The following is a 21,287-nucleotide window of genomic DNA, read 5'->3' as shown; positions in this document are numbered from 1 at the left end:
GAATCAGTGCTAACAACGAGCGCGCTTGCTAATCTTATCATCCAGGTGCATATTTTCCATTGCTACCCAAACCCATGTCAACCGTGTGTAAATGTGTATGTTGCATCTTTGAAGATGTTTATATCCATGGAGATTATAATACTATTGCATAATGTTGAAGAAAGAGATTTAACACCAACATGTGATGTCACATTTAGATCCTATTTCTATTGGCTACCTAATTCATTGTCAACACGTTGATGAAACACAAACCGGGTGTGTCAGTGGACACAACCATCTCAAACAGAACCTGCCCAAACAATTCAATATTTGACTGACACACACACACACACACACCCCTTAGATTTGGTTACCTCCCATCTCTATTTGACAGTCAGGAGACATAAAACTAGCAAAGCTTAAAAGGGGCAATCTGGGATAAGGTTGATACGTTTATAAGTAAATACTTCAAGAAAAAATGGCTATATTCAAAAGTCCAAAAATGTATGTACCAATCTCAGATTGTCCCTTTAAACCTCCACTCAAGAAGGAAGAAGCTTTAGTAATATGTTAAAATCATAAATCATACCATTTATCATCCTTGCCAAGTATGGCATTCACAAAATTCAGAGTTGTTTCAAGTTTGTTTGTTTATTATGACGCCTGAGACTGAGACAAGCTATATCATCTATGTTATTATAATCTAAATTAGGACATAAATAAAGTGTATTTGTCTCCTTGTTCTCGTTCCTTTGCTCTGTCTGGGGCTGGAAAGTGACACCGGAGAGGCAAACGGGGACATGAGCACCTAAAGAACTGTTCTGCAGGTGTGGGAGAACCTTTTCATGCAGCGTCTTTTACTGAAAAAGTTGTTAGAAACGAACCACTTGTTTACTAATGGCAGACAACGTCCACTGTAGGTGACAGAAATGACATGCCCTCATCAATCCCCATTGACTGACTTTATGAGTTATTTGATTTACATTCATTAAACAGTGTTGATACCAACCTTATCTAACTCTTATGAATAGGTATCTCACCCATGACATGGTGCGTCATCCCAAGTGACTAGGTTCTTGCATCACACGTCAACACTTGCCACCCGAACTGTACACACTGAGTCCTTTGTGTTGACTGAGCAAGACTTTTCGGAGTGACAAAATGTATGCCGACTTCAACAATTCAAGGATTGTGCAAGCACGTGCCCTCACTGATCTCTAAAACAGTGCTTCATCAAGAGCACTGAGTAATAAACCCACAGGCAATATACAGGCACGGTGTAAGAAGGACAAGCGATTGCTTCACATGACAGGACAGTTGTTCAATAAACAAGGCATCTGTTGACGTTAATGGAACGCATTGTACCTCGGTACATTTCATTACCGCCTCTAAGGAAATTAAATTATGTCTGCTAGTTTGTCTGTGCATATATTAGAATTAACTATGGCTCAGTATGCGATGACCTTTGACCCTTTGCACTCTCAACCTGCTCAACTGGTCGGTAGACTGTTTTCCTTGGTGTAGCCTACATAATAAGGCCTTTCATATAAAGTAGAAGCCAGATCCATGCAAAAGATAACAGCCGTGCCCCTGTGTGCAAACATATATCAGTGTTCTGTGACACTTTTTTTTTTTACATGTTAGGGCATGTCTGAGATCAACAGGAAAATGTATTCCATACCAGAATAGTGACTATTAAGCTGCACTGGGGAATCGCAAAAGCAGTAGGTTTGGAAAATAAAACAAGAACATAATTTTTTGCAAGGCTCACGTGGAGCCCAGCACACTTATGCCCAGATTTAATTGAAATTAATATAAGCGTCTCCCTGCAAAGTTACCTGTCTAGTGTAGTAGTCTAGTAGCATACATGAGTTGCTTTAGCAAACCAGCCATGACACTTTTATGAGTGTTGCAGTATCATTCATAACAACCTTCAAGAAAACAGTTACCTGAATACCATTGTGATGACAATAATGCGACATATGACTTTCATTTCAAGTGAAAAAATGCCTACACTACAGGAAACGGTCGTGAGCCCATTTAAGTTTTACGGTGTCGTTATGGAGCAAAAGTTAATTGCCCTTTTGAATCATTGTGTAAGAACTGTCTACTTCAACAACTAAATACCATCAATTAAAAACGTTTGGCTGCTTGTCAGCATAGACTGTTCTGATCCACTGTCTATCCCCATTCACTTCTTGGTTAACCAGACCGAATGTTCTGCTGCTTGATAGTTTTGCACTCAAACAGGACAAAACAAACCTAAATCTTGCTAGGTTTGTTGACACGCTGTCTGCACACTACTGATCTTGATATAATGTAGTCTTTCCAAACATTGAATTTAGCCACTGTAACGTCTGTAAGGTGACAGTGTGTGTGTGAAAAGTGTGAAAACCTTGCAGTCAATGCTTATCATAAGACGATGAGGTTGTTTTAGGTCAATACTTGCAACAAACTACTACTGTAACATACTGGGCCAGCGTTATGAGGGGCCTTAGGGGGCCTGGCCCACCCTACTGTGCCTCCTTGCCCATCCAAATAATATTTATAAAGGTAGACTCAGGAATGACGTAGATGCAGAAAGTAAATAGCACATTGGGTCAATGTCCGCATCAACTAAGAGCGTTGAAGTGTGACGCTCAACTTCTCCGCTATTTTGGTCCCATGGGTACCACGCTTTAACAGCGTGAAACGAATCGTGCACATGAACAGGTACTTTGTGTGGATGTGTGAGAGCATATATAAGTCATGCATCTTGCTCATCTCAATATCTGTGGTGCTGCTTGCAGAGTCTACTTGCTTTTCTGTGGTTGTTTTTTTACAATTTTTGGGGAATTTTTTAAAATATATATATTTTTACAATTTAACAATCATCAGCAAATATGACACAGATAATGCCCCGTTATTCCTTCCACCTACACAAAACAGCATGCTACATGGGAGCATATCTGTAACGGTTTTCTTGTGGTGAAGGAGAGTCGGACCAAAATGCAGCGTTGTGATGATTCATGTTATTTTAATAAAGGAAAACCTATACATGAATAAACTATGAAATGTGAAAACCTAAACAGTCCTATCTGGTGAAAACACAGAGACAGGAACAAGGACACTAAGGACAATCACCCACGACACACTCAAAGAATATGGCTGCCTAAATATGGTTCCCAATCAGAGACAACGATAAACACCTGCCTCTGATTGAGAACCACTTCAGACAGCCATAGACTTAACTAGAACACCCCACTAAGCTACAATCCCAATACATACACACCACATACAAAAACCCATGCCACACCCTGGCCTGACCAAATAACTGAAGATAAACACAAAATACTTCGACCAGGGCGTGACAACATCGTACAAAACCCTTCCTTCCCCAACCATGAACACCCCCCTCCCTCCCCTCTACCGGTATTAGCTTCAATGATTAACAACAAAAAAAATTAAAAGAATGATCTTAACATCCAATGCTAGAAAATGTATTATTCAACGCAAAAACAAATAATAATACATTAATGAAGAAAATAATGAGCCAGCTAAGGTCACGACTCTAGAAACTGCTGAAAGTCCCCCCAGACATCAATCAATTCTAAGGGTTTATTACGTAAATTGTACGTAATCTTTTCAGATGGAACATAGGAAGTTAGTTATTTTATCAACATCTGCTTGCTTGGCGGAGTGTCACTCTTCCATATAATAGCTGTGCATTTATTGGCTGCAATGACTGCCAGTTTAATGAATCTGGTTTCGCTACAATATAACTGGTAGAACAGTCATCTCCAAGACGAATAAGGGAAGGATATAGTGGTAGTCATATAAGTGACCTGTGATAAGATCTGAATAATCATCCCAATAATTGCCTAGTTCAGGGCAGGACAAAAACATATGCATAAATGTGCCCACCCCCTTTTTACACCTTGGGCAGCATTTTATACATTTAGAATTGATCTTATACAGTCACTCTGGTGTAAAGTAGACCTTCAGAGCCTCATCGTTTCCCAACAGATCTTGAAGACCAGAGTGCATGTAACAAATGAAACCTTTTACCTCTTTCCTCTCCAGCCACAGTTTACCAGTTGCAGGTTTACTCATGGGCTGAATCCTACCTCTCTGCCGAGTGGCAATATAATGCCTAACCTGTAGGTCCGTGAAGTAATGGCTTTGAGGTAACTGAAAATGAGATGCCAGTTGTTGAACAGATAGTAGTTCACCTTCTCTATACAGATGACCAGTTATTTTAATTCCTTTGTTGAAACAAGAACATGTAACAGCATCTCTCAGGGGTTTGGGTAAGATGGGGGTTATTATAGAAAGGTGTTTGTTCATATATTGATCTTTGTTTTCAGACTTCAATCAATAGATTTAAAGTGTTTTTAATGAAAGGGTTGTTTATGAGACCTGGCAAAGCTTTACTATAAGTTAAAGATGCCAATGAAACAGGGGAAAGACACTCTTCCTCTATCTGTCTCCAAGAGGGTGAACTTGTTGTATCTTGCCACACAGCCTTTAACTGAGATGCCCAGTGAAACAACTGGAAGAGAGTAGAGTAAGTCCTCCTTCTGAGTATGGTTAGAATACAGTTGTGTTTCACTCCAGGGGGTTTCCCTTTCCACTGAAATGAAGAGACCTTCCTTTTAAAGTTGTTTGAAAAATAGGAAATGTGGGAATAGGAAATGGCGAGGATTGAAAAAGGTACAAGAATTTTGGTAATATATTCATCTTTACACAATTGACACACCCAATAAGAAGAATTGTTAAATCCCTACATCTATCCAATTATTCCCTAACCTTTTTGAGATGGGGAGTATAGTTCAGTTGATATGCAATCCTAGATATGTCATTTTCTGAGGTCTCCAAGAAAACGTCTGGTCTAAGATCGGGTTCTGCAACGCTGCCCTGTTAAAAGGCATGATTATACTCTTCTATAGATTTTTTTATATCCTCGAAAAGGTCCCGTACTCTTTCAGGATGTCAACTAATGCTCGGGTGAAATCTCTGGTTTCGTGAGGTAAAGCAAAAATGTAATCAGCATATAACGAGACCAGATGTTTGCGCCCACCTATACGAACACAGTGGATGGATAATCTACAAGCTTCTGCAATTGGCTCGATAGCCAAAGAAAAAAGGAGAGGAATAGCGGGGCAACCCTGTCTTGTGCCACGTGATACGGAGACCTGGGAGGAGACGTTTCCATTAGTCAGGATCTGAGCTACCAGACCTTTGTACATTCATGTAATCAGACCTACATACTGATATCCAATAATCATCATCTGTAAAACTTCAAACATGTAGTTCCATTCTATGCAGTCAAAAGCTTGTTCCGCATCTAATGAAGCCGCCACTACAGGTTCTTGGTCATTCTCTACATAATGCATACTATTAAATAATCTCCTGATATTGGTCTATATCAACCAAGTCAGGAAGAACTTTATCTAACCTAAGAGCTATGAGTTTGCAAGAATTTTCTCTGAAGTGTTCCATAAAGATATTTGTCTTCACGACCCACAAAGCAGAGGATCTTTCTCAGGTTTTAACAAAACTGTGATCAGTGCTTGTTCAAGTGTCTGGGAGCTTTTCTGTCTCTATGGCATAATTAAACATACTGCGAAGAGGCTCAATTAGTTTGAACAGAATTCAATAGAGAATCCGTCTAACCCTGTAGATTTTCCCCCAGCAGTTTTGAAAATGGATTTCCTAATTTCCTCAGATGTAATCTCTTTCTCCAAGGACTCTCTATCCTCATCAGTTAAATCTTGTAAATTGAGTTTGTTCAAAAACTCATGCAGTGTGGCAGGGGCATCCGTTTCAGATCTATCCAATGTTTCATAAAACTCCCTAAAGACTAGATTATTTTCCTCAGGACCCTGAACAGCTGTGTTATTTGGCAGCTTAATAGAGCTAATAACTCTACTAGCTAGCTTCCTCTCGCCTTATCTGCCAAGCAAGCAACTTTCCTGCCTGATCTCCATGTTTATAGTAGTTTTGTTTTGTTCTCCTAAGTGCGTTTTCGGTTTTGTGGGTTGTCAGGGTACAATATTCCAATCGCTTTGAGTCAAATTTTTGTAGAGTTGAGTCGTCAAATGTTACAATATATTCCTTTTCCAGATCTCTAATTTCTTTCTCCAACGAATCTACTTGAGCCTTATACATCTTACAAACACCTAAACAAAATGATTTCCCACCTCAGATATGCAAGGAGAGCTTCCCATCAAATTAGGGGGGAGAGTCTACATTTAAATATTGAAAATGTATTTGACCGAGACACGCACTGACAGAAAGACTCATCAATCTCACATAAAGCATCCGAGCGAGTGAAACAGCCCCCCTCTGTCTCTGTATGCATAGCACATGTTTCTGATGCTGTCTGGACAAACAGAGTAGGGCATGTCATACTATTTTTGGCCTGACAGCATCAGATACACGGGCTACATATAGTAAGACAGAGGGGTGCTGTTTTTCTGTTTTGCTCTGAATCTTTCTCTGGTGAGATAGTTTCAGCCCCACAGTGCACTGTTCGGATGCTGAAATTATTTCAACATCCCCAAATTATTTGGGACAAACGTTTGAAGGTAACCTACTTTTGGAAGTGATTTGCTTGATAATCAGATGAAAACATCTAACATTGACTGTTACTGTTCATGCCACATTAAAAGGTAATACATTAAGATACGTTTTTACTATAAAACCGGCAAAAAAGAATTGGGCACCACCAAGTGCACACAGGAGGTTCTGTGAAAAAAACTTGCCCCTTTATGGAAATAAAATGCCTGTCCAACTGATTTGTTCTGCTTATGTACTGCTACTGACATCCTTATATGAAGGCCCCCTTCAGCTGTAGCATTCCCATGAGATCATTGTATTCCATAAGCAAACTGAAGACTGCTGTAACAAGGGAAAGTACCATTCTCTGTGCTCTATACTCTAATCCATTCCACCGCCCCACTGCACGCACTCGGGTATTCCAACTATGTGAGTAAATCCTCATTAAGTGGCAATGAACTGAAATGTCATGAGAGTTTGGTAACATGACGTACCCTACCTTGGCATGTTAGTTGAGTCATCATGGCACGCTCGGTTTCTGTTCGCTTAACCTCAATGTCCACAACGTGTAGTCACACCACGATGTGATACTGTAGTAGGTTTTTGAACAACTGACAGTTACTGGCTTCACAACCATAGACTAACGCCCAGGGGTTGAAGCATTAGTCAGGGGTTGACGATTGTCTGTTGGGGAAGACATGGAAGTGACTATCGCTGTAAAAACGTATCATATTCATATTTTGGACCCTAGTGTGCCCTTATGACTCTGATAGTTCATTCCAAATTCAAACTTTGTCTGACTTTGCTGGACTCATAAGTCTTAATTTCAGTCCATCTTAATTTCATCATTTTAGTTGGTGCCTATCCTACCTATTAATTTGATGAAACTAGACCTACATAAAATATAGTACAGGGCTTGGACTCCTCTCAAAATTTGAGGTCTGAAAATGCCTGACAACATTAACCTCGCTCGCTACAGTAGGCCACTGAAATCTGACCTTGCTCAGCTAAGCGTGACCTGGTCACCACATCTGATCATACATCTAAGGAACTAGCCCAGACAAGCCTTTCCTCTAGTCAGCCATCCCATGTGTCTTGAGTCTGGAGTGTTTAGGTAACTAACTCACAACCCCACAGGAAATTAAAGCAGCAGGTGTTTGGAATAGCTCAGCTGTCTATAGCATGTGCTGGGTTCTTGAGTTGTGGCACTGGGCTAGCAGCTGTAGGTGACAATTCTAGCTAGTAATACAGTGAAGAAAGGTCCTAATCATGCAGCAATCCATGTAGTAAATGTATATGTTTATACCCTTGTCAGCTATTGTACTGTAAATGCAATGTGATTTATTGCCCATGTTGGTGTGGTGGTATAGGCTAATTGTTGATGCATTTAAATGTTCCTTGGAATCTCGTATTTACAGTTCTGAAGTCGTAAATATGACATGATTGTGTTCAAGTGCTTTTAAAGTCAGAACAATTCTTCAACATTACATTTGAGCGAGCTAACGTCACAGATAAAGTTGGCTAATCTGCTAATGTTGAGAATTGGCCAAACCAGCTACATTATCCACAATGTCAAAGTTTGACATTGTTTTATATTTTGGTTGAAAAGGTGTAAGGTCAGTAATGAAACGCCACAAGTTGTTATTTCCCAGTTGGAACCTCATATTTCTGAATGTCTAACACGCGTTCCTTTTTGTGATGCTTTGTTTGTGGTTCTTAGAGTTACAATAACAAAATTGTCCATGAATTGATGGATGACTAAAAAGGAAAGTTTCCCCACCTGAATAGGGGCAATTGGTGGAATGAGCACTTGTTCAGGTTAGGCTTACATTGTGAAAGGAAACAGGAGATTAAATAGGTCTGGCTGACTTGAGATAGTGGGTTGAGGTCATTTTCCCATGTAATTGTGAATCAGTAACCCCTTGACAACACCTTAGCAATAGCATGACCACGTGCACACAGACATCCCATTGCGCGATCTACAGTAACAAGCCCAGCCAGAGACCTCTTACAAAAGGTTTCACCCTTTCAACCGGTCCGCTTGACTTCCCTTGGTAATTGGACACTTGTTTTCTGTAAACCAGCTTAAGAAAAGGATTTCATGTGTAGGAGGACTTCACATGGACCACGTGCTATGCTGTAAAACAGCAGTCTGTAGGGTAAATCTAGTCAAACAGTCCACTGGCAACACTGGTTGAATCAACGTTGTTCCCAAGTTATGTCAATGAACTTACATTGACGCAACATGGAATATGCGTTGAATTGATGTGTGTGCCCAGTCGGATAGCCTTCTTTCTCTACCCCCCCCCCCCCCCCTCAACAAGCTTCATAGAATAACCGAGGGTTATTCATTAGGGAACACACCCAAAACATTAAAACAAACTGTGTTTCTTAGCTACATTTTCTACTGCGGTGCCTAATGAACACAGCCCAGGATGAAGTAATTTAAGACAAGACTACTTTCTGATGCATGAACCCACTGAGCAAAACCTGGTTGAATCAATGTTGCTGACACGTCATTTAAAAACAGAATTCAATTTGGTTACATTGAATCAATATGGAAAACTGACTGGATTTGAAAAGTTAACGTGCGGGAATTTCATATTTTTTCTCACAGCTTTTAACCGAAATCCAATGACATGGAGACATTTTTTTTAAATATTTCACGTTGGATTCACATTAGTTGTCAACTCAACCAAATGTAAATCAAAACTACACATTGAAATCCTACAAAATTCTGTTTTCATGTACTATACAATTCTACTTAGATGTGTGGTTTTGAAAATAAATATATTATTATCTGGCCATATCCATGATTAAGACATCAGATATATAATCCACAGTTGCGCCACACATCCTCAAAATAAATAAACATGAAAAAATATGATATATTAGTCAGATGTGAGGGTCTTGTGTCATGCCATGGGCCTCCAATAATAACCCCCAGCTGGCTCACTACCAAGTCTCAATAGAATTCACAGCAACTGTTAAGAAACCAGTTAGCCACACAACTGAAGAACCTATGGACTGTGACTTTACCCAACTGGAACACATGAAATCAATCAATAACTGGGGTTTGAAGGTCAATTTTATTAATTCATCCTGTGAACTCAATACTGTGCTGGAAATACTAAGTACACATGTACGGTGGGTGACAAGAGTGTGACTGATGCCACGTTGAATAGGGGATCCATTATTGTGAAACTAGAACATGGGGTATCCAGCTAATGCTGGAGATAGATAGGGAGCACCAACTCCTACCAAAAAGTAACTGGGTATACAGGCTTTTGCTCCAACCCAACACTAACACACTTGATCGTGGTCCATATTGAAGAATGTCAACGGTTGATTATGTGAAACAGCTGTGCAAGTGCTAGGTTGGAGTAAAAGCCTGCATACCCAGTAGCTCTCCAGGACCAGGGTTGGAGACCACTGAGCTAGACCATAGAAGTTGGCTGGTTTCACCTTCTATCATATTATGACAAAGTACGGTCATGACAGAACAAAAAAAAAGATTAATACTTGAACGTTAAAATAGTGTAAAACAAGGCTTCACATCATCATATGCATTAGCAGCAGTGAATGTCTCACACATACTCTCCTTTCCCTGACTGTGACCCGCGTACACACACTTAGACTTGGTCTGTATAACTTCTGACCAAGAAACCAAAGATTTCAGACCATGTCCCTTCAGAAAAGGTGCTTTGCATCACAGATAAAACCTTAATCAAAAATGATTGAAATGTTATTCAAAGAGTCTAGACTTGCTCTGTCTCTTCGCTAGATCCACAGTGACTTCAATATAGTGCTGTCCGTCCATATAAGTGGACGGACAGCAGTTTACAGTAGCATAAGCCTTAAATGGCCCTCATTCTATAGAAATCTTTTCAAGGGCTATTAACCCTAAATATCATAACACTACAGTCCATGTCCGAGCACAGAAAACTAGAGTATAGATGATCTGAGCCACAGTGTCCAGTGAATACGTCAGTCTACCCGCAGTAGCTTCAAATAATATTGATCACAGTGTTTCTTGCTACAAAACAAGGTTAGCGCTTAGGAACATATGGTAGTGTGTGTTCACATTTCAGTATATATTTCTTTAGGTGTGTGTGTCTCCCTCGAGGTATGATTCTTTGTCTATGTGTGCATCTAGGAAAGCACAGTCAGGGTGATTGTTCCTTTGGTCCTCTTCAGGATGCCCACGGCATCCTCGTGGGTGACCCCCTCCAGACTCTGTTCGTTAACAGCCATAATCTGATCCCCTCGCTTCAGATGCCCGTCCTCTGATGCTGCCCCCTGGAGAAAACACACCCACACTTTCAATTACAACTGTTTTAACTATCAATTCAAAAGGAATAGATTTCATCAATCTTCAAATGAGCTTGTAAGAAATATACAAATTTAGCATTATGAAGTGGTTTACCTTCAGTTTTAATGGGAGGTATTCTAACATCAGATAGACACAAGCAAATCCCCTGCAGATTTCAGGTCAGAATACTGACCTGCTTTAGTTAATTATAAAGTATGTTGAGCAAAAAGAGATTTCCCCAACCTTTCCGAACACGGTTTTCACATAAATGGGCAGGTCTCCGTGTGGGCTCCCGAAGCCACCAACGATGCTGAAGCCCAGTCCGTCTGGGCCTCTGTCCAGTGTGATGGTTTTATATTGAGGAGGTCTGTAGGACGTACAGAAATGTTGTCATTAGATATCTAGATATGAGGAGCTCTAGGAGGAAGGGCTCATTCCATTCCAGTCAATACAATGAGCCCGTCCTCCTATAGCGCCTCCCAACAGCCTCCTCTGCTAGTTTGCTTCTATTGATGTTTATCTAGCTTTTGTACGGGTTTCACAGGAACGACAGGTGTGTGTGTGTGTGTGTGTGTGTGTGCGTACCCCAGGTCATCGTGGAAGATGCTAGTAGCAGTAAGACCTGAGACTGAGAGTCCGGTAGCGGTCTGCTCATGAAAGGGGCCGGTCACTGTGGTATCACTCCCTGCTACCACCTGTTGGGTTTTGTGGTTGCAAGATGAGTGATACGTGAAAAGGTAATTTGGGTGTTTAATCGTTCAGTTCATCAGCTCAGTTATTGGCCTTTTACAGGAATTTGTCTCGCATTTTAGTAACGCTGAGATAAAGACAACATTAATCAACATTTACAGACAACATGACAGGGATGACAGCAACCACATCAAACAGACAGACAAGCTACAGATAATACACAGTTATCATTGATGAAGTGGGCATTGTCGCTAAAAGACCAGTATAAGGTTACTGTAGTTGGGAGAATGACTGAAAGACAAGTATTTCACTGACCTGAAGGCCAACCGTGCCGGTGGCGTTCTTCAGCAGGGTGACGGCCTGGCTGTGGCTCATACCCTCAGTAGCAGTCCCACAGATACTGACGATAATGTCACCGATCTGGAGGTCAAAGAAGTCACGAGGTTCAAATCAAAATGTATCAGTCACATGCGTCGGCAAACATTGTGGACTAACAGGGAAAAGCTTACTTACGAACCCTTACCCACAATGCAGAGATAAAGACAATAGCGAAATAATCAAAGTAAAAACACATAATATTAGGCCGTCATTATAAATAACAATTTGTTCTTAACTGTCACGATCGCTGTATGAGTGAGACCAAGGCGCAGCGGGAGTAGAGTTCCACATAATTTTAATAAGCTGAAACTCACCTAACAAAACGAACCATGACGCTACTGCTGTGCACTAAGACAACTAAACAGAGACAAGATCCCACAACACAAATGAGGAAAATGGCTACCTAAATATGATCCCCAATCAGAGAACGATAAACAGCTGTCTCTGATTGGGAACCATATCAGGCCAACATAGACATAAAAAAAACCTAGACATACAAAAACTAGAGTACCCACCCTAGTCATACAAAAACTAGAGTACCCACCCTAGTCACCCCCTGACCTAACCAAAAACAGAGATATCTAAGGTCAGGGCATTTTTCTATATACACTGCTCAAAAAAATAAAGGGAACACTAAAACAACACATCCTAGATCTGAATGAATGAAATATTCTTATTAAATACTTTTTTCTTTACATAGTTGAATGTGCTGTGGTCTGTGGTCACCACCTGCAGAACCACTCCTTTATTGGGGGTGTCTTGCTAATTGCCTATAATTTCCACCTGTTGTCTATTCCATTTGCACAACAGTATGTGACATTTGTTGTCAATCAGTTTTTGCTTGCTAAGTGGACAGTTTGATTTCACAGAAGTGTGATTGACTTGGAGTTACATTGTGTTGTTTAAGTGTTCCCTTTATTTTTTTGAGCAGTGTATTTTGGTTAGATCAGGGTGTCACTATGGTGGGTACCCTAGTTGTTGTATCTCTAGGGTTTTTGTCATCTAGGGTTTTTGTAAGTCTATGTTGGCCTGATATGGTTCCCAATCAGAGACAGCTGTTTATCGTTGTCTCTGATTGGGGATCATATTTAGGTAGCCATTTTCGCCATTGTTAGTTGTGGGTTCTTGACTATGTTTAGTTGCCTGTCAGCACTAGTTTGTATAGCGTTTCGGTCAGTCGTTTGTGTTCATTCATTAAAAAGAGACTGTACACATACCACGCTGTGCCTTGGTCTGATCCTTATGAGGAAAGTGACATTAACTGACTAGTTAAATAAAGGTTAAATAATTTTTTCCTTTGATTTCAAATATTAGAAGTAGTAAGGTCATAGCCTGTGTTAACCCCTTGGACACGATGTTTGTAATACCGATATATTTGGGTTAGAGACAGAATACTAAATCGACCCCTAACCCCTACCTCCTAGGCCCTTGTAGGCGTAAAGCAGAAAGGAGATAGTGGTCTGTGCTGATTGAGACTAGAGATGCATTAACCCTAATCAGTCGGCTTTCAGCCAGGCATCAAAAAAACAATAGATTCTGGTAATGAAAGTAATACTGACTTAGTTATGATACAATGAGATAACAACTGATAACATTAATTTAGTTCATATCTAATGCAAGCGAACCATATGTATCAAAACCTCTGCTTTGTGTCTTGCCTGTTTTAGTTCACCCTGAAGGGATACCAATGTGATTGTTTTCCATTAACGTGTAAAAAGGAAACAAAAACAGCTTCTTAGCAAGGACTGTCTGGGAATGGTCTGAGTGGGCATTTGAAGGGATACCAACATAGATATTCTATTCAAGACATCCACACAGGCCCTCTATTCTGTTACATTTTATGGGTAGAGTTAGATATATGGTCCCAGATGGCTTACTGCTTTAGTATTGTCTGCTGCCAGTCTGTATGTGGGGGCTACAATGGTTAGTTTGTCTGTCCTTCTGCAGGAGACCATAGGCCATCGCTTTCAGCTGTGAAGGCCCTCGAGCCTAATGGGACCAACCTACGTGATGACTTGAAACTGACTAAGGGGAGTATTTAGACTTGAGATACAATTTTCACCCACATCCCACATTGACGTCACTGAACGATTTATGAAAAAAGTCTGAGTTACACACAGAAATCTCAAATCTGAATAGCCCACCGCCCCAAGTGAACCAGCCAAAAGTGAAGGGGTAATACACTTAGTTGTAAATATTCTAGAAGTTGGCTTAATACTGATGTTTGCATTTGTAGCTTTGGGGAATTTGTATGACCAACATGTCGACATGTTGAAGCTCCTGATTCCATGTGATCTGCGGAGTCTGACTTTCTAAGAGGATTCTAGAACTCAACCAACAACATTAGTCTACATAGCCCTGTCCTGTTTAACTCTTAAGGATCCGTCCCTTTTTTCCCAATTTTCTCCTAAAATGACATGCCCAAATCTAACTGCCTGTACCTCAGGACCTGAAGCAAGGATATGCATGTTCTTGATACTATTCGAAAGGAAACACTTTGAAGTGTGTGGAAATGTGAAATTAATGTAGGAGAATGTAACACATTAGATCTGGTAAAAGATAATACAAAGAAAACACCAACCGGTTTTTTTTTTTTGTACCATCATCTTTGAAATGTAAGAGAAAGGCCATCATGTATTATTCCAGCCCAGGCGCAATTTAGATTTTGTCCACTAGATGGTAGCAGTGTATTAGCAACATTTTTAACTGATTCAATGAACCATTTTATTTCTGTTCAACATTTTGTTCAAGACTGCCCAAATGTGCCTAATTGGAATATTAATAACTATTCAAGTTCATAACTGTGCACTCTCCTCAAACAATAGCATGGTATTCTTTCACTGTAATAGCTACTGTAAATTAGACAGTGCAGTTAGATGTCACATCTGCTCCTGCAATGCACTCTACTGCTCATCCTGTGTCTCCTTGACCTGCCGCCACTCCCCCAGTACTCTCTCCCTCTCCCTCTTTCTCTCTCTCTCTGTGTGGGCGGAGACAGGTGTGCTGGAGTCAGAGCTGATCCCCACCAGCTGCAACCTGTTACATAATCAAGACGTCTACAAATACTCAGCCATGCCAATTCCCCACTGCCAGATCATAATCTCTGCTCAGTCAGTCTACGGTTCGAGCCGTTTGGATACTATTCAGATCCTTTTGTGCCTGTTTTCCTTGCCTGTTTTTCTCTCCGCTACAGTTCTGCCCGCTCTGACTCTGGTCCCTGTCTCCAGTCCAATGTCTCGTCATCCTGCTACTCTGTCCTGGATTCCCCACTCTACTACTCCCTTGGATTCCCCTCCGGACCTGCTTACCCTGTCTCAACCCCTCTCGGTCCAGCCTCAGCCTCCGCACCTGGTTTCCAGCAACCCGCCCAGCTTACCCTGACCTGCACTCCATCTCCCCCCTGTGTTTCAATAAATACCTTGGTTACTTCATCCCAGTCTCCTCGTCTGAGTATGCTCTTGGGTTCCCCTCTTCCACTCCGCGTAACAATAGATTAACAAGAATTTAAGATTTCTGCCAATATCAGATATGTCTATGTACTGGGAAATGCTCTTGTTACTTACAACCTCATGCTAATCGCATTAGTGCACATTAGCTCAACTGTCCCGTGCGTGGGACACCGATCTGTAGAGATCCTTATTAACAGGACCCTACAGCTGCTGCTGTACCAACCTACCTTGAGTTTGTGTGTCTGGACAACAAGGCTAGTAGGGTTTATCATGGCGATGAAGATGGGCACATCACCCAGGGGACTGCCCACTCCACCCGCAATACTGATGCCCAAGGAATCAGTAGGGCCCTATGAGGAAAGACAACCAATTACACAAAGTACATCAAAATCCCTATAACCACAAGGTGTATTAAGTTACCCCCCTAAAGACAAATACAACACATATAGGAACAGTAGTAGTGGAAAAACCAGTACAATCCATATGTTGCATATCTTAATACAAGGACAAGCTAAAAATTGTTTTGTTTTTCCAAATAATGATGAATATTATAAAAGAACACTGACCTTAGTGAATTCAACACTTCTGATCTCCTGGTGGTCCAGTGCTGTGCAAACAACAACAGTAAACAGCCTAAATGAATCAAGACAAATGAATCAAGCCAACTTCAGTTTTCCAATCCAGTACATGTTAACTGAAAATGTCTTACACTCCTGATTTGTGTGTTGTAAGCTGTCACAGTCCACTTGGAGGCTTCCAGAGGAGGCTGACAGAGAGTGAGGGGTCACCTTGCAGCTGCCTGTTTCACTCATCTACCCAAATACAAGGGAAGAGAAACTTAAAAATGTATGGCATAAGTTTCTTTCCTTCTTTTCATGTTGGGACTAAGGACTACCAATAGGACATGGAGGCAGTAGAAGAACTGGGGTGTATTCAGTGAGCTGAAATCATCAGAGTTTCAGATAGAATTTCAATGAATAGAGCTGACAGGGTGTCCCTATTCTACATGGGTCATATCTGTTAGCTGCATTTCTATCTGAACATGCTGTAATGTTGCCCCCTAAACAGTCCCCAGCATATAATTAAGGTCCAGAAAACAAAATGGCAGCTTACCTGACTGTTCTGTGAGAACCTCCTCTCAGAGTGGAAGGGCCCGGCTTTAAATCTGCCCACCTCCATCACTATGGGTCCCACACCACACTGTGAACACAAACATGTAAACACATAAAATGTTTTTTAAACTAAACAAACCATTAAATAACAGATGCTAGTGACGTATTCTACACCAACTGGTGGGAAAAGAGCCAAAACAACACACTTTAACAAATTCCCCAATACATAAAAACAATTTGTAACTTAATATGAGACAACAAACACATTGAACCAAGCCTGGCCCCAGATCTGTTTGTGCTTTATAGCCAAACCTGTGGTAATGTATATGTATCTAGCAAGATGGCAAAAATAGATCTGGGACCAGGCTTAATTTGACCCAGATGGGATTTCCCATGGTTTCTATATAGGCTCACCTTCAGCAGCTCGGCCACTAACTCCTGGGTGGCATTTCTGACGTCCTCCTTGTTGACGGACAGGATCTGGTCTCCCTGCATCAGCCTCCCGTCACTCTCCACCACGCCCCCTTTCACTATGTCGGACACAAACACCCCTGTGTCGTTCCTGTTGGGGATAGAAACATCATCATATGAGTGAACCAGGGTTTATGTTATGTTAGTGTGAGTGCTTGGTGTCTCTGTGAATGTGTCTGTCATTTGTGTGTGAGCATTTTGTAGTTAGGGTTAGATAGATACAAGATCAAATCAAATGATGTACTTTGAAGTGTCATAATTGTTTGTGTCGTCACAAAATGTTGTATTTAACTAATAGGCTGTGGAAATAATTGTCCTCTCTGAGGAAAATAAGGTATCTATCTATCTATCTATCTATCTATCTATCTATCTATCTATCTATCTATCTATCTATCTATCTATCTATCTATCTATCTATCTATCTATCTATCTATCTATCTATCTATCTATCTATCGCCACCTGCTATAGTTGGTTGACATCCATTTTGTTTTACCCCAGTAAGAGGCATGGCGGTTCAGGATCTGTAGGTTAAAGTAAAGCAGGGTCCAAAGCAGCATAGAATGACCCAAATACACTGAAGGCAAACCCGGGTAAAAAGCCAGGGTATCAGGCTTTGTGTATGTTGGGCTTGTCCATCTACTAGGGCAAGGGCTGGGTATCTTTGGGAATTTGTTCTGTTCCGATACCCGTTCCAGTTATGACTCTTATATTCGGTACCGGTTGGAGAATGTTTCCTTTTTCGATCCATATGTTGAATGAAAAACACATTTAAATCTTGAAATGCCTAATATGGTTTTCGAGCAACTAGTCAATTCACTGACCGATGTCAATCACTGAGTTAGGAAAGGTCAAACACATTGAACCCTGCTGCTTAACAACCTGTGGCCTACACGTACGCACACGCGCACGCACGCACGCGCACGCACACACACACACACACACACACACACACACACACACACACACACACACACACACACAGCTCTAGTGAGTCTAATAGGGGATTAGTAACTCTCTGATGGGTTGTGTAATGATTCAACATCCTAAATACTTGAGGGGCCCTCCATCCTAGTAAAAGAAAGCTTATCTCCAACATCCTTACAGACATCCATTTTAGGACATCCATTATTTATGATGTACATTTTAGGACATCCTTGTTAGCGGTGCACATTTTAAGACCTCCTTTTTGCGGGGTACATTTCAGGAAATCCCATAAATGTTTTCAGTCAAACGTCCCTAGAAGACGTATAGGTTCTAGTACCTTCTCCCCACGATACTGAGGCCCAGGCCCTGGCCGGGCTTCTTGTTCAGCTCCACGGTGAAGGCATCCCACAGGTCCTCCTCCTTGTACTGAGCCTCGTCCCTGTAAACACTGAGACGCACCCGCTGAGGGGTCTGGCGCAGCACGTTGATAGCTTCATCATGAGTGGCGACGCGCAGGTCAATGCCATTCACCTGTGGAGAGAGGGAGGGAGGGAGGAGATGAAAGAGGAAGGGATAGAGATATATATATATATATATATAGAGAGAGAGAGAGAGAGAGAGAGAAAGGAGAAAATAAATCACACGTCAACCATCCACGGCCTAGCTAAGGTCAACCACTGTTCAACAGAGTTTAGAAAATGAGAATCATGTAGCTATGAGCTTTGCTTTATATCACCTGAACTCCAGAGCGAGAGAGATTGCAAGAGAAAGAGAGAGAGCGAGAGATTGCGAGAGAGAGAGAAAAACAGATTTGTCCATTTAAAAATGTTTCAGCAAGAGTACAATCAATAGCATTTGATATTGTTCCTATGTATATAAACACTGTAGACTGAAACACATTGACAAACACGAATATTGGTGAAGGATGTGAATAGCGTGACATACACAGTCAACAGCTAGCATGAGGGTAGGTCTATACATTTTGAAAACGTTGTCTGGTAATAAACACCATAAGGTACTTAGCTTAGAGCTGAGAACCGCAACCTATTCTAAGGGTCCATATCAAGGGGAAATAGCCCCATTAGCGCTAGCATAGCCATAGCAGACTGAAATGGGTCACTAATGACATTGGTTCTGCTTGAACCACAGAATGGGTGGCCACTCTTTCACTTTTCTCCCTGACCCTATCATGAGCAGTATGAATACTACGGCTTGGCTGGTGGCCCAAAGTAAATTACTTTCGAGGGGGGAGTAATTAAGTCATAAGGGTGTGTGTGTGTTTGCGTGCATTGAAAAGGGTTGACTGAGCTACCATGACTAACTGCCCCAGTCACACCCCTAGTCTCCATAACAAAGCAAAGGGCAAAGGGGTGGCTGTCAGAGAGTTAAGCTGGCTTTTAAGATGTCATTCTATATATCATGCCATCTATACATGCTGACTGGTCAATTTTAGATGTTATATATGATTCAAGTGAAATTGCAAAGTTCTTTTTTAGACTATGAACCAAATCCTTAGATTCTTAAGATTCACGTACGTATTGCAACACAATATTATACCAGAGATTGAAATATGTGCCATTATCTCAAGTTAGGATTGGGTTCTCCTATCTGATATTGTCCATCACACGGGATTGCTGAAGATGCACGGGCCTGGCCAAATAGTCTCAGAGTAGGAGTGCTGATCTAGGATCTGTTTAGCCTTTTATATCATAATGAGATTACAGCGAAGGGGGGGGGGGTCTGATCCTAAATGATGAACGCGTTCCAATACCTCCAGGATCTGGTCCCCAGCCCAAAGTCTCCCATCCTTGGAGGCAGCTCCGTCCTCATAGACCTCGTGAATGATGATGGTCCCCTGGAGAAAGAGAAGCAAAAGAAAGAAGAGTATGAGAGAGGCGAAGAAACAAGTGACGAAATCGGAGAGGTGTGTGGTTGGAGGGAAGGAGAAATAGAAGACAGAGGGAGGAGGGATGAATGAAGATTAAATTGAGAGACGTTGTCAGATAGAGAGAGAGAGAAATGAAGATAATATAATGACAAGACAAAGGAGTTCAGGAATACATGAGAGGCAGAGTGGAACAGGTTGGCATTAGCTGGAGTCTGTGTATGTGGGAGGTGGGTCATTCTCAGGTCAATGGTCACATTCCAGGCCTGGATATTGTCTCCTGTGGCTGAGGCTAGACAAATGGCTATTCCTCAGGCCTGGCTGAGCAAACAGAATGGAGGGGAGAGAGGAGCAGCGGTGTGTGTGTGTGTGTGACAGACTGCATCACTTCCTATATTCCTTTGCCATTCCACTGCCTCCACAGCTATTTCCGCCCGGGATACTACTAGCAGCTCTAATAGCACAGGAACCAAACTTTCAACTTTGTTTAAGTAGTAGTGGGTCTTCTCCTAATGTTAGTGGCTGAAGTTGGGACTAATTGTTTCTTATGTATTTTTATAAAATATAGAATTGGACAAAAACACATTGTAAATTCTGATTTAAAACTCCAGATAAAACTATGTATATATGTAAAACTATGTAAAACTAACCCATATTCTTTGTCAGTATCTGTGAATTTGCAGTCTGATAATTGAGATCCAACAACCAGATATTATTCTATAACACGAGTGGACACTTCAAAAGCCCACAGTCATATCCACAGTCATATCCACAGTCATATCCACAGTCATATCCACAGTCATATCCACAGTCATATCCACAGTCATATCCACAGTCATCACAGAGCTGCTTTGATGAAAAGTTCCTTGGTCGTGGTCTTTGGCCTACCAGTAGAGTGTCACAGCCCCCCACGATGCTGAGGCCCAGGCCTGTGCGGCCCTTGGAGATGTCTATGGTGGTCTCACAGCCGGGGATGATGGGACAGGTCACAGGGTCAGAGGAAGCCAGAGTGCCAGGGGTGGATGAGCGACTAGAGCCTGATGAGAGAGAGAGTGGGAAATTGAGATGAAAGGATCAAATAAATATATTAATTCTAGCCTGGTCCCAGATCTGTGTGTGCTTTTAGCCAAGTCCTCTGATTATTATTGGCATGCCATTCAATATATCCCAATGACAAAAATATTGGCGAAAGCCATTCGATGCCAGGCTGAAGTCAGACTAAAATCTCTTCCGACACTGTTGACAAGGTATACAGTGCATTCAGAAAGTATTCAGACCCCTTCACTTTTTTCACATTTTGTTATGTTACAGCCTTATTCTATTAAATCGTTTCCCCCCCTCATCAATCTACCCAAATACCCCATAAAGACAAAGCAAAAAACTTTTATTTATTTATGAAAAAACAACATTTTAGCACATAAAAAAAAAGAAAACTGAAATATGAAATTTACTGTATAAGGTATATTTAGGTAATATTGCTCTTTGGAGTTTTGGCTGGGTTTGTGTATAAGCACTTTGTGATAACTATTGATGTAAAAAGGGCTTT

The 21,287-nt window shown here is 41.3% G+C and overlaps 1 protein-coding gene across 9 annotated transcripts in view; it reads right to left on the bottom strand.

Moving 5' to 3' along the window:
* Window positions 1–9,589: 9,589 nt before the first annotated feature.
* Window positions 9,590–21,287, bottom strand: part of mpdz (multiple PDZ domain crumbs cell polarity complex component) — a 67,239-nt gene continuing 55,541 nt past the window's right edge. For all 9 annotated transcript variants that reach the window (XM_031832354.1, XM_031832356.1, XM_031832355.1 and 6 more), the window contains 12 exons: window positions 20,630–20,778; window positions 19,628–19,711; window positions 18,194–18,387; window positions 16,875–17,022; window positions 16,462–16,548; window positions 16,058–16,160; window positions 15,915–15,955; window positions 15,576–15,698; window positions 11,837–11,941; window positions 11,417–11,526; window positions 11,075–11,198; window positions 9,590–10,818 (listed from right to left, as the gene is read on the bottom strand). In XM_031832354.1, the coding sequence (XP_031688214.1) occupies window positions 10,672–10,818; window positions 11,075–11,198; window positions 11,417–11,526; window positions 11,837–11,941; window positions 15,576–15,698; window positions 15,915–15,955; window positions 16,058–16,160; window positions 16,462–16,548; window positions 16,875–17,022; window positions 18,194–18,387; window positions 19,628–19,711; window positions 20,630–20,778 (1,415 nt within the window). In that variant the 3' untranslated portion in view covers window positions 9,590–10,671. The remainder of the gene's footprint in view (window positions 10,819–11,074; window positions 11,199–11,416; window positions 11,527–11,836; window positions 11,942–15,575; window positions 15,699–15,914; window positions 15,956–16,057; window positions 16,161–16,461; window positions 16,549–16,874; window positions 17,023–18,193; window positions 18,388–19,627; window positions 19,712–20,629; window positions 20,779–21,287) is intronic.

The sequence above is a fragment of the Oncorhynchus kisutch genome, linkage group LG9 (assembly GCF_002021735.2).
Source record: "Oncorhynchus kisutch isolate 150728-3 linkage group LG9, Okis_V2, whole genome shotgun sequence".
In the NCBI taxonomy this organism is placed as follows: Eukaryota; Metazoa; Chordata; class Actinopteri; order Salmoniformes; family Salmonidae; genus Oncorhynchus; species Oncorhynchus kisutch.
The sequence above is the reverse complement of the archived record's forward strand: the minus strand, read 5'-3'. Positions and strand labels throughout refer to the sequence as shown.